The sequence below is a fragment of the Nomascus leucogenys genome, chromosome 3 (assembly GCF_006542625.1).
Source record: "Nomascus leucogenys isolate Asia chromosome 3, Asia_NLE_v1, whole genome shotgun sequence".
NCBI lineage: Eukaryota > Metazoa > Chordata > Mammalia > Primates > Hylobatidae > Nomascus > Nomascus leucogenys.
In genome coordinates, this window is record NC_044383.1 from 32,778,495 (window position 1) to 32,791,128 (window position 12,634).

General features: G+C 44.7%; 1 protein-coding gene across 2 annotated transcripts in view; it reads right to left on the reverse strand.

Annotated features, from left to right (window-relative positions):
* SLF2 (SMC5-SMC6 complex localization factor 2) overlaps positions 1-1,750 on the reverse strand; it is a 54,557-nt gene extending 52,807 nt beyond the window's left edge. The window contains exon 1 of one of the 2 annotated variants that reach the window (XM_003255346.3): positions 129-810. In XM_003255346.3, the coding sequence (XP_003255394.1) occupies positions 129-268 (140 nt within the window). In that variant the 5' untranslated portion in view covers positions 269-810. Of the gene's footprint in view, positions 1-128 lie in introns of both variants that reach the window. The other variant, XM_012505729.2, reaches the window with a different exon arrangement.
* Positions 1,751-12,634: the final 10,884 nt, after the last annotated feature.

Consider the following 12,634-nt stretch of genomic DNA (forward strand, 5'->3'; position numbering starts at 1 on the left):
CAGGCCCCGAAACTCCAACGCCTGAGCTCGCGGAGGACGGCGGGAACTGGAAGAGCGGCGGTCTGCAGCCCTCCCCTCATACCCTTGCCCCCGCGACCCGGCCCCTTCTCAAGCCCTCTGCACGGTACCTGTCCCCAGGACTCTCTGTTCTCTTTCCCGCTGCAGCATGGGCGGTACTACCGGGTCTCAGATGGCAGCGCGGGGGCGACGACCCCGGGGCTGGGGATGAGGGGAAACCTGGCCTAGCGGGCATGCAGCGCCTTGTCATGTCGGCGCCGCTGGCGACGGCGGCATGAGCCGTGGCTGGAGAAGTTGGGTGCGTGGTTGCCGTCTTGCTGCTGGGACTCCAGGAGGCTGTCGGAGCAGAGGTGGGCGGCACCCCCTTCTCTCTTCATGGCGGTTCTCTCTTCGGAAGTGACTCCGGCGTGAGCGGGAAGGAACCTGAGGACCAGTAAGGGGCGGGTCTTAGTTCATGAGTCACATCTTGATTGGCTGGCACGGTGGTCGTTTCGGTGGTGGCGCAATAGGAAGCCGCAGCCTCTCTGGAGAAGGCGGGGCTTGGGGACGGGGGAGGAAGAAAACTCCCCCTCCCACCCCGTCACATGCACCGAGGGCGCGCGCCTCTGGTCCCGGCCGCCTCGGCCTTGGCCGGCGCGCGGGGGCGGAAAGGCGCGGGCAGCTGCTGGCGGACAGCTGGCGACACCCGCCTGGTTGAAGGCGAGGGGTGAGGGTTTGCTGAAGCAAACCCGAGCCCGGCAGCTGCCTTCTTTCGGGATGGCCAACACTGGGGCTTCCTGTGTCACATAATTGTGCCTCAGAAATCCGCAGTTGTTCATTACATCGTCTCTTTAACATCTTAGGCCAAAGTGCCATAATACTGTCACGATTTCCTGAGGGATCTGCACAGCGCGATCCGAAGACTTGTCTATTCTACGAGGGTTCTTGTTGAGTGTCAGCGGTAGATTTTTTTTTTTTTTTTTTGTCTTTAAGAAGAAGAAAAAAACCTCAAAAAACTCCATTGGAATAAAGACAGTTTTTAATCCGCAAAAGCATTTTGTTTCTCATGAGTTACCATGAAGTCTCTGCAGCCGGCTTCCTTGGAGATTTTTTTAAAGGAACACAAGGTCAGCTTTCAATTGTCCATGTTAAGCGTGGGCAGCATAGATGAGTAAAAGCTGCCTGCAATCTCCAACCCTCCTTTGTAAAGGGCTTGTGCTCTGGAGGCTGTTAGCCATGGTTTTCCTTATAAACCGAGAGACTGGTCAGAGTATCTCTGAACCTTAGCCTCCACATCTGTAAAATGTGCATTTTACTCACTTTTCTGGGTAATTGTAAACCATAAAAGAATAAAGCAGTGTACACTGCACAGTTCAGATTCTCTCATGTAACAGGTACTGAGCAAATTATAGTTCCCTTTCTTCCCCAGATAGATTCCTACAGCGAATTTTACTTTACAAAATCTTCCAGAGACAGGTCAAATACTGTTGCAATAACTGTTAACAACCAAAATATCAATTTTAAGATGTCCAAGCATTAATTGACAGAGTTATTTAATGAGTTGGATGGAAAAAAATCTTAAATGATATAAAATAATTTGGACGGGTCTTTCAAGTTTATTGTATAGAAATTGAACTATTGGCCTGGTACAGTTGCTCACATCTATAATCCCAGCAGTTTGGGAGGCCAAGGCAAGTGGATAGCTTGAGCCCAGGAGTTGGAGACTAGCCTGGGCAACATAGCAAGACCCTGTCTCAAAAATACATAAATTAATTAAAATTTAGAAAAAACGAAATTGAACTGTTCTGGTCACTAAGCATGCCTGACTGACTCCAAGTTCACCTCCTTTTCCCTTCCCCTTTAGTCCCTGGGAGGAAGAGTTAATAAGGAATAAAGTGGACAAAAAGCTGGCAAAGTAGAGGGTCGAAGGTAAACAGTGAATATACAGGTTTCACGTTCACCCCAAAAGCACATATGTACAGCTGTATACTAGGTAGTGGTGGTGGAAGAAGGGAAGTGCCAAAATAGTACTTTTCTGCTCCTAATCTGAGAATTTACTGTACCTAACATTGTTTTTTACATAAAAAAACATAATAGATGCTCAAAATGTGTTGAATGACTTACACATTTGCATTTTACGTGTATTATTTCCTATCTCTTAGTGCTTTCTTTTGGATGTTTTACACTAGGAAGTTTCTGTACTATAACAGAGCACATCTACAAAACATTTAATCCAATTCATTTCATTGCATGCCTAATCGATAAATAGTAATGCATAAAAACACATTCTGCCTGATCATTTAGTTGCTTTTCTTGGATTACAGTACTTGAATCATCCAGCCTCCATAGTATCACTTTAAAGCCTGTACTCAAACTACCAAACAATAGTTTTCTCGTTTTCTTAATCTGAGTAACAGATTATGGAGTTAAGTGAGGCAAGAAATCCCTCGATCAATAAATGGAGATGGAGTCATAATGAAAACACAATTTTAAAAATATCTTCTTAACAGGAAGTAGTTATCTAAATCCTCAATAAGCATCAAGACTCTGTTTAAGCTGTGTATGAAAGTGGTACAGATTTGGGTTGCAGGGTGAAATATGTTCAACATACTAATAAGAACCCCAGGGAACTTCTAGGGCCTAGGGCTCTTCTCCTCCACCTCCCACCCCCAAATAGTATTGGACAGTCTATTTTGTGTTTATATCCTTTCTACCAGTTTAAATGTGTACATATATACCATGCGTGGATGTGCACGCACACACATTTATTGTAAGGGTTTTTACACTTTAATTTGTAGTGGGCTAAAAGGAGATGACCAGGAAACTCTACACTAGGTAAAAGATTTAAGAAGTTCAGATGCGTGCTTAGGAGGAGCTAATAGGGGAGGATGGCAGGGGGGATACTGGGGGGAAAGGACGTTGAACAATGTAACCAAACCCAATTAGAGACTTAAGACAAAACTTAGCTGGGATTTGGAAAAAAAGAGAAATTAAGGCTGGATGACCATAAAAGGCTAGTTTGGGAAGATTTCTGGGCATGGGGATGGGATAAGGATGCAAAGATTGAAGAAATGGAGTGGCTTCTTTGCACAAAGCTTCTGTGGGGGTACAGCTCAGCTCAGTTTAGCACCCTGCCTTGTTAAAGACAACAGGAGGAGGGGGCTCTGGCCTTGATGAGAAGGAATGGGACAGCAGCAGAAACAATGTTACATGAACAACAGATCAAGTTTGCTGGGAAAATCAAGCCCAACGTGGGAGTTCCTGAGAGGAGTGACAGTATAACTCATGCCAGAGATCTTAAGCAGTCACACAGAGAGAAAACAGCTTGGGCAGATTGGTTCACACAGTACCTTAGCAGGCAGGGACTGAGAACAAAAGGTCAGTAAGTGACAGAGAATGTTACCAAAAAGCAAAGAACTCTAAAAGTAATTTCTGATTGTACGCAGTAATAAATTTTTGCTCTGAAATTGCCACACATTTAATTAACTCCAAGGCTCTTGTTGGAAGGTGTTCTAGGGCAGGCCAAGAGACAAAGACTGATTTGCTGTAGAACTGCTGGGGGGAGGTGAAGGTGAGGGTAGAGGGTGGCCTGGGAAGGGGGATAAGGAACAGACTCAGAAAAACAGGAAATAATTAACTTGAAAGCCTGACAGAGAAAGACAGACCACGTGATGATCTCAAGAAGGGATGGCAAGCTCACAGCATCTCAAGATCCACACAAATTACTTTGCAAAAGGATGCCAAACTCAAAACTGCCCAAGTGCTTGGAAAAAGGACCTCCCAGGTTTAAGCGGCTGCTGGGGAAAAGCCAAATGTAAAATAATATCATGTCATGTAACCTAACGTTCTGGGAGTAATTAGTAGAGCTGTGCAAAAGCAGATTTAATGTGAAGGAACATCCATTTCTTGTTCTATCATGATGGAATGGTGCCAGATAGTTTCCCACACTTCAGATACATGAGACACGTATTTGTGATTTTTGACATGTCTGAATATTTCCTATACTATTTATTAATTTTTTCCTTAAATTGCTTTTTAAATTTAAGTACATTTATTTTGGGAGAAAACTTTAAATCATTCCCATAAGTGGAAAATTAGTATCAATTTCCTAAAATGGAAGATAACTGTAAAAACTAATATTAGTAAAAATATATAACTAGTTTAAAAAATATAAATATATCCAAGTTTCTAGAGTTATCTTACCAGTAGTGGTGGTAGGCATTGATAGGCGTAGATATTACTCGTACATCTGAAATATAAGAAACTCTTTGGGAAATACTGGTTTTAGGGATTCTATCCCATATTTAGGTGTTTTTCACACCCGGTTAGCAACTCCTTAGAGGATTTTGAAATTGATGTAATGGGTTACAGACCATGTTTTTAAAAAAGAAAAAGACAATGGAATAGAGAATGTCTGTTCACTCCACAGAACATATGGGCATGTGTTGTTTTGCAACATTTTTACTTCTTCAATTGTATATATATTTTATATGGTAGTGATGTAAAAGGTATTCCTGTGGCCCCTGCTTTGGGCCATGGTCGAAATATTTAAAAGTTATTGCTATAGTCTCTGTTCATATTTCATACTTGTGTGTATTGGTGGCACTGAACAGCCAAGGCTGGAGTGCAGTGGTGCAATCATGGCTCATTATAGTCTCAACCTCCCGGGCTCTAGTGATTCTCCCACCTTAGCCTCTCAAGTAGCGGGGACTACAGGCACATGCCGCCATGTCTGGCTAATTTTAAAAATTTTGTAGAGACGGGGTCTTGCTATGTTGCCCAGGCTGATCTTGAATTCCTGGGCTCAAGCCATCCTCCATCCTCGCCTTCCCAAAGTGCTGGGATTACAGGCATGAGCTGCTGCACCCGGCCAAAAGTTGTTTAAAGACACGGAGCAACATTTAAAAACCAAAAGATTTCACACAAAATTCTAGATTTCTGGCTTCAAGTGGTACTGTGTCCGGAATTGGTGGGTTCTTGGGCTCACTGACTTCAAGAATGAAGCCGCGGACCCTCGTGGTGAGTGTTACAGTTCTAAAGGCGGTGTGTCCGGAGTTTGTTCCTTCTGATGTTCGGATGTGTTCGGAGTTTCTTCCTTCTGGTGGGTTCATGGTCTCGCTGGCTCAGGAGTGAAGCTGCAGACCTTCGCAGTGAGTGTTACAGCTATTAAGGCAGCACATCTGGAGTTGTTCGTTTCTCCCCATGGGCTCGTGGTCTTGCTGGCTTCAGGAGTGAAGCTGCAGACCTTCACGGTGAGTGTTACAGCTCATAAAAGCAGTGTGGACCCAAAGAGTGAGCAGTAGCAAGATTTATTGCGAAGAGCTAAAGAACAAAGCTTCCACAGTGTGGAAGGGAACCCGAGCAGGTTGCCACTGCAGGCTCGGCAGCCTGCTTTTATTCTTTTATCTGGCCCCACCCATGTCCTGCTGATTGGTAGAGCCCAGTGGTCTGTTTTGACAGGGCGCTGATTGGTGCATTTACAATCCCTGAGCTAGGCGTAAAGTTTCTCCACCTCCACCAGACTCAGGAGCCCAGCTGGCTTCACCCAGTGGATCCCACACCGGGGCTGCAGGTGGAGCTGCCCGCCAGTCCCACGCCGCTTGCTCGCACTCCTCAGCCCTTGGGTGGTTGATGGGACTGGGCGCTGTGGAGCAGGGGGTGGCGCTCGTTGGGGAGGCTCGGGCTGCACAGGAGCCCATGGAGGGGGTGGGAGGCTCAGGCATGGCAGGCTGCAGGTCCTGAGCCCTGCCCGGTGGGAAGGCAGCTAAGGCCCAGTGAGAAATCGAGCGCAGCGCCGGTGGGCTGGCACTGCTGGGAGACCCAGTACACCCTCCGCAGCCGCTGGCCTGGGTGCTAAGCCCCTCATTGCCCGGGGCCGGCAGGGCCGGCTGGCTGCTCCGAGTGAGGGGCCTGCCAAACCCCCGCCCACCCGGAACTCCAGCTGGCCCGCGAGCGCCGCGCGCAGCCCGGGTTCCGGCTCGCGCCTCTCGCTCCACACCTCCCTGCAAGCTGAGGGAGCCGGCTCCCGCCTTGGCCAGCCCAGAAAGGGGCTCACACAGTGCCAGCGGTGGGCTGAAGGGCTCCTCAAGTGCCGCCAAAGTGGGAGCCCAGGCAGAGGAGGCACCGAGAGCAAGCAACAGCTGTGAGGACTGCCAGCACGCTGTCACCTCTCAGTACAAAGTGTGGTCTTGCACTTACGCTTACAGGGGCTAGGTAGGTAACTGAAGTAAGTGAATCAGGTCGATTTTCCTAACTTTTATAAAGCCTTGGGATTAAAGAAATATTTCTTAACAACAGCAATGACAATGGCCAATGCTTACTGAACCTTATTATGGGCCAGAGACTGTTCTAAGCACTTCATGAGTACTGACTCATTTAATCTTCACCACATTCCTACAAATTAGAAAATGATGATCTTTGTCTAGTGTCTGCACAGGCATGGTAATAAGAGGCACCTACTACTGAGCCTCAGTGAGGAGAGGGGCGGTACTGTAGAACTAGACAACACATTCCCCACTAAATGGGGGCAGCCTCTCCAGGCTATAGCTTCCATATGGGAATGCAAGCCCAGGGTTGCCTCCTCTCCTCTCAGTGTCAACCCCTGGGGAGTAGTGGGTGAGACATGACAGACCTGCAGTCAAAGCATGCAGCCCCTAGTGTCTTGACACATACCCTAACATTTGTTTATTTCTATAGTACTATGAGATCATGTTCTCTTAAAGCAAATGTCTCTTGGGGCCAAAGAGGAGAAAATAGTGAATGCTTTTGGTTCCCAGTGCAGTGTTACAGAGAGCAGGCAAGAATGTCATTCAGGGCTTCATACTTAAAGAAATTGCTGTACTTTACCTGTGAATAATACCTATGGGAATTTAAAAGGACTGATGGCCGATATCTATCAAAAATATCAAATGAACATGTCCTTTGACCCAGCAATTCCCCTTCTAATATATTTTAGATATGTACTTCTATGTTCACAAAGATGGATGTGTAAAGGTACTCACTGCAGCATTATCAGTAGCAAAAGACTGAAAGGGAACTAAATAGTCCAGCAACAGGGGACTAGTTGAATAAATGCTCATCTACACAGTAGAATATTAGGCTGCAGTTAGGAAGTCTGAGTTAGATACACAGGACGTTTTGTGGTTAAATGTGCAAGGCCTGGGGCTCTACTTCCTGGGTTCAAATTCCAGCCCTGCCACCCAGTAGATTTACGACCTTGAGTAAGTTACCCAACCTCTCTGTGCTACTGTGCTCATATGTAATGGAGAATGATGATACAGGTAGTATCTGCCTCATAAGTTTTTGTGAATTTTAAGTGAGTGAATACACAGCTAATTGATCACAACCAGTTACAGATTTCTTTGTTCCTTCTCCACTCCCACTACTTCACTTGAGTAACCTTAAATTTTTTATTTTTTTTGAGGTGGAGTCTTGCCCCGTCGCCCATGCTGGAGTGTAGTGGTGCCATCTCAGCTCACTGCAGCCTCTGCCTCCCAGGTTCAAGCAATTATCCCACCTCAGCCTCCTGAGTAGCTGGGATTACAGGCACGTGCCAGCACACCAGGCTAATTTTTAAATTTTTAGTAGAGATGGGGTTTCGCTGGGTTGGCCTGGCAGGTCTCAAACTCCTGACCTCAAGTGACCCACTTGCCTCAGCCTCTCAAAGTTCTGGGATTACAGGAGTGAGCCACTGCGCCTGGTCTAAAAAAAAAATTTTTTTTTAATGAGTTAGTATACAAGTAGAACGGTGCCTGGCATGTAATAAATATAAGGTTAAGCGATTGTTACTTGTAATATAAGCTGGTGTGGAATAATCTCTAAGATATATTAAGTGAAAAAATTAAGTTGCAGGCCGGGCGTGGTGGCTTACATCTATAATCCAGCACTTTGGGAGGCTGAGGTAGGTGGATCACTTGAGGCCAGGAGTTCGAGACCAGCCTGGCCAACATGGTGAAACCCTGTCTCTATTAAAAATACAAAAATTAGCCAGGCGTGGTGACATGCCCCTGTAATCCCAGCTGCTCCAGAGGCTGAGGCATGAGAATCGCTTGAACCCAGGAGGCAGAGGTTGCAGTGAGCCAAGAACGTGCCACTGCACTCCAGCCTGGGTGAGAGTGAGACTCCATCTCAAAACAAAACAAAAACAAAACAAAACAAAAAAATTAAGTTGCAGAACAGTGTATGTTACTATTATACATAAGTTATTTTTCATATAAATAAAAGCAGTTATTTGCATGTATGTGCCAAGACTATCTCTGGAAGGATGCTGTGCTTCTTTAGTGATTTTCTTTTCTTTTTCTTTCTTTTTTTTTTGAGACAGGGTCACACTTTGTTGCCCAGGCTGGTGTGCAGTGGTGTGGTCACTGCAGCCTCCCAGGCTCCCACCCTAGCCTCCTCAGTAGCTGGGACTACAGGCATGCACCACTGTGCCCAGCAAATTTTTGGTATTTTTTGTAGAGACAAGGTTTCACCATGTTGCCCAGGCTGGTCTCAAACTCGCGGGCTCAAGCCATTGGCCCACCTCGGCCTCCCAAAGTGCTGGGATTACAGGCATGAGGCACCATGCCTGACCCTAAGTGATTTTTTCTTTTTTTTTTTTTTTTTTTTGAGATAGCGTCTCCCTCTGTTGCCCAGGCTGGAGTGCAGTGGCATGATCTCGGCTCACTGCAACCTCCGCCTCTTGAGTTCAAGCAATTCTCATCTCTTAGCCTCCTGAGTAGCTGGGACTACGGGTGTGTGCCACCACACCTGGCTTATTTTTGTATTTTTCGTAGCGACAGTTTTGCCATGTTGGCCAGGTTGGTCTCGAACTCCAGACCTCAAGTGATTCGCCTGCCATGGCCTCCCAAAGTGCTAGGATTACAGGTGTGAGCCTCCACGCCCCACCCTTAAGTGATTTTCTAACTGCAGCCTAGTATTCTACTGTGAATGAGCATTTATTTAACTAGTTCCTGATTACTGGACTAGTTAGTTCCCTTTCAGTCTTTTGCTACTGATAATGCTGCAGTGACTACCTTTATACATCCATCTTTGTGAACATGGAAGTATGTATCTAAGATACATTAAAAGGGGAATTGTCAGGTCAAAGGACATGTACATTTTATATTTTTGATAGATATAGACCATTGGCTCTTTTAAATGTCCAGCTTGCTCGTAGGTAAAGAAGTTCATGACAGTGGTTGCCTCTAGAGAGAGAGGTTTTCCCTTATTTGTAAAATTTACACTTTATCAACTGCATATATAATTTTTCCAAGGAAATATGTGAATGTATATCCATACTTTTTAATGTCTATGTATCTCATTTTTTAAAAAAAAAGGACCAGTGGTTTTAGATGAAAAGTTATCAAAGTGCTATGTTAAGTGCTTTCAGAGAAGGCCTTGCCAGATGGCTTCTGGTATCTCTGCTAGCCTCTGCTCACGTCTCTGTCTCCCTTTCTCAGGACCTCACCACTGAGAAATCCCCACTCTTAGTTGCTCCTTGTGGGCAGTGTGGGAGCCAGCCTGATAGGTGATTTGGTAGCAGAAACATCTGTTGCTGGGTTCTCAAACTCAATGTGTTTGAAACATAACTCTATCTTCCCTCCCCAAACCCCAAATTTGATGCTGTCCCCTCCATTATTCTCATCTCAGTGAATGATTTTATCCTCTTCCCTGACCTGTCACCCAAGCCAGAAATGTGCGAGTCCTACTAATCCCTCCCTCTGTCAGCTTCAGACCCTACCTGTTATCATCACCAAGTCTCATTGATTTTCACATTAAATAGCACTTGTTTCCTTTCTTCTCTCCTACACACATACACTCCTATATGATTCTTTTTAGAAATGTAAAAGGTATAGACAAACACAAATAATAATATTACAAACCCATATGCAGCACTCTGAACCCACAACTGTTAACATTTTATCTGGTTACTTCTTTGCTGGTCTTTCTGTTTTTATAGTAAAACATTACAGGTCCTTTTTCCATTATCACCCCCAGGTTAATTCTCCTCTCCACTACTATTGTGATTTTAAAGTCCACTAAACATTTTAATATACATATATATTTAATCATACAGAATATATAGGATTATTTTGTATATGTTTTAAAAATATGCATACATGTACATTTTATTTATGTATGCCAGTTAATATGTCACATTTTATTTGTCTGTTACAAACAATGCTGTCCTAGACATCTCTGTACATGTTTCTTTGTGCCCATGTGCAAGAATTTCTATGGGTTATATAATTAGAAGGGAAATTATTGGGTCATAGGGTATTTGCATTATCAAGTTTATTGTATGCTGCAAAATTGCTTTCCATAAATGGCTGAATGAATGTACAATCCCACTAGCAATGTATGAGAGCACTGTTTTCCTTACGTCCACTCCAATATTTGAAATCATCATCCTTTTTTGTTTTTGCTAACCTGAAGGGTGAAAGTGGTTTCTTATTGTTTTATTTTGCATTCCCTTAATTATTAGCTTGAATATCTCTTTCGACATCTTTGGGGAGCCCATTTAGATTCTTCTTTTGTTAATTGCCTATTTGTAAATTTCACTCATTTTCTACTATATTGTTTATATTTTTCTTTTTATTGAGACAGAGTCTTGCTCTGTCGCCCAGGCTGGAGTGCAGTGGCATGATTTTGGCTCACTGCAACCTCCGCCTCCTGGGTTCAAGTGATTCTCTTGCCTCGGCCTCCCAGGTAGCTGGGACTACAGGTGCGTGCCACCACGCCCGGCTAATTTTTTGTATTTTTAGTAGAGACGGGGTTTCACCATGTTAGCCAGGATGGTCTCGATCTCCTGACCTCGTGATCGGCCCGCCTCGGCCTCCCAAAGTGCTAGGATTACAGGCATGAACCACCATGCCCGGCCTTGTTTATATTTTTCTTATTGGTTTGTAGAGTTTTTAAAAAATAACTTATTTTGAGTACTCCTTTCTATCTCGTCTGTTGCACCCCTGTACAGGTCCTGGTCAGTCCTTGCAAAGTCTTTTGAAACAGCTTCCAAATTGGTCTCCTGTCCTTCAGTTTTTCCCTTCTTCAATCCATCTTACACGTTGCAGCATGAACTATCTTTCTAATAAGCAAATCTGAGCATGCTACTCCCAAACTCATTACCAACAAGCAAATAAAACAAAAACATCATCATCAACAACAACAAAATCAAACAAAACCCCCTAACACATTTTAACATTTGCCATGCTACGTAATCTATGATCCGGTCCCTCTGTACCTCTGCTGTGTCGTCATACTGATCCTCCCCGTGTATCTTATGTTGAGCCATTCAGGACAATGCTACTGGCCATTCTTTGAACACATCAGCCTCATTCATACTTCTGGGCATTTGTGCAAGCACCTTGTAGTGTTACTTGTCCTCCTAGTAAAAATCTCCTTGACATCCCTGAAGGGGCCTGGTTGCTCCTGGCTGAACTCTCATATTCGCTATGACTCTACTATAATATTTATGACCTTGAATTAAAATAATTTATTGTATATATGTCTTCTCTCTAGATTGAAAGCATCAACTAGACAGGGCTCTGTTCATCTCAAGAGGCAGTACAGGCTGGGTGCGGTGGCTCATGCCTGTAATCTCAGCACTTTGGGAGGCTGAGGCAGGAGGATCACTTGAGCTCTAGAGTTTGAGACCAGCCTGGGCAACATAATGAGACTTTGTCTCTACAAAAAATAACAAAAGCCAGGCATGGTGGTGCATGCCCGTAGTCCCAGCTACTCGGTTAGCTAAGGTGGGAGGATTGCTTAAGCCCCATGGGTCAAGGCTGTAGTGAGTGATTGCGCCACCGCACTCCAGCCTGGGTGACAGTGAGACGCTGTCTCAAAAAAAAAAAAAAAAAAAAAAGGCAGTATAGCAGAGTGGTTAGGAGTGGTGGACTCTGAAGCCAGACTGCCTAAGTTTGAATCTTAGCTTTTGCTACAGTTCAGAAAGGTACTTAGCCTCTCTGTGCTTCAGATTCTTCATTTATAAAATGGAGATAGTAATAGTACCCATCTCAATGGCTTGTATTAAGTCAGTTAGCATATATAAAGTGCTTATATTGGGAGATCAAGATGGGAGGATCGCTTGAAGACAGGAATTCGAGACCTGCATGGGCAACAAAACGAGACTCCCATCTTTACAAAATAATTTAAAAATTAGCCAGGCAAGGTGGTATGCGCCTATAGTCCCAGCTGAAGTAGGGGAATTGCTTGAGCCCAGGAGTTGGAGGTTGCAGTGAGCTATAATCGCACTGCTGCACTCCAGCCTGGATGACAGAGCAATACTCTGTCTCTTAAAGTGCTTATAATAATGTCTGATATCTAGTAGCTCAATAAAGGTTAATTCAGATTATCCCTATTTATTAAACCCATTATTAAGAACTATTTTATTTATTCATAGTAGGCACTTGGCATGCTTGCATGAAGGCCTTGTTGACTTGCCCTGGATGTCTTAATGCCTTTTTTAGAATTAGGACTGTGGATGATGAAACACCTGTCCACTGAAATTGGGGTGGTACATTCTCCATGGAGGCTAGCTCTTACAACTGAGTTAGTTCCCCCAGCCTGTCTGCTTGCCTAGCCCCAACTTCCTCTGATTTTTTGACACAAGGCCCCTTCCTCAAAAGGTGATTCCTAGGGCAAGAGGATGCAGTTG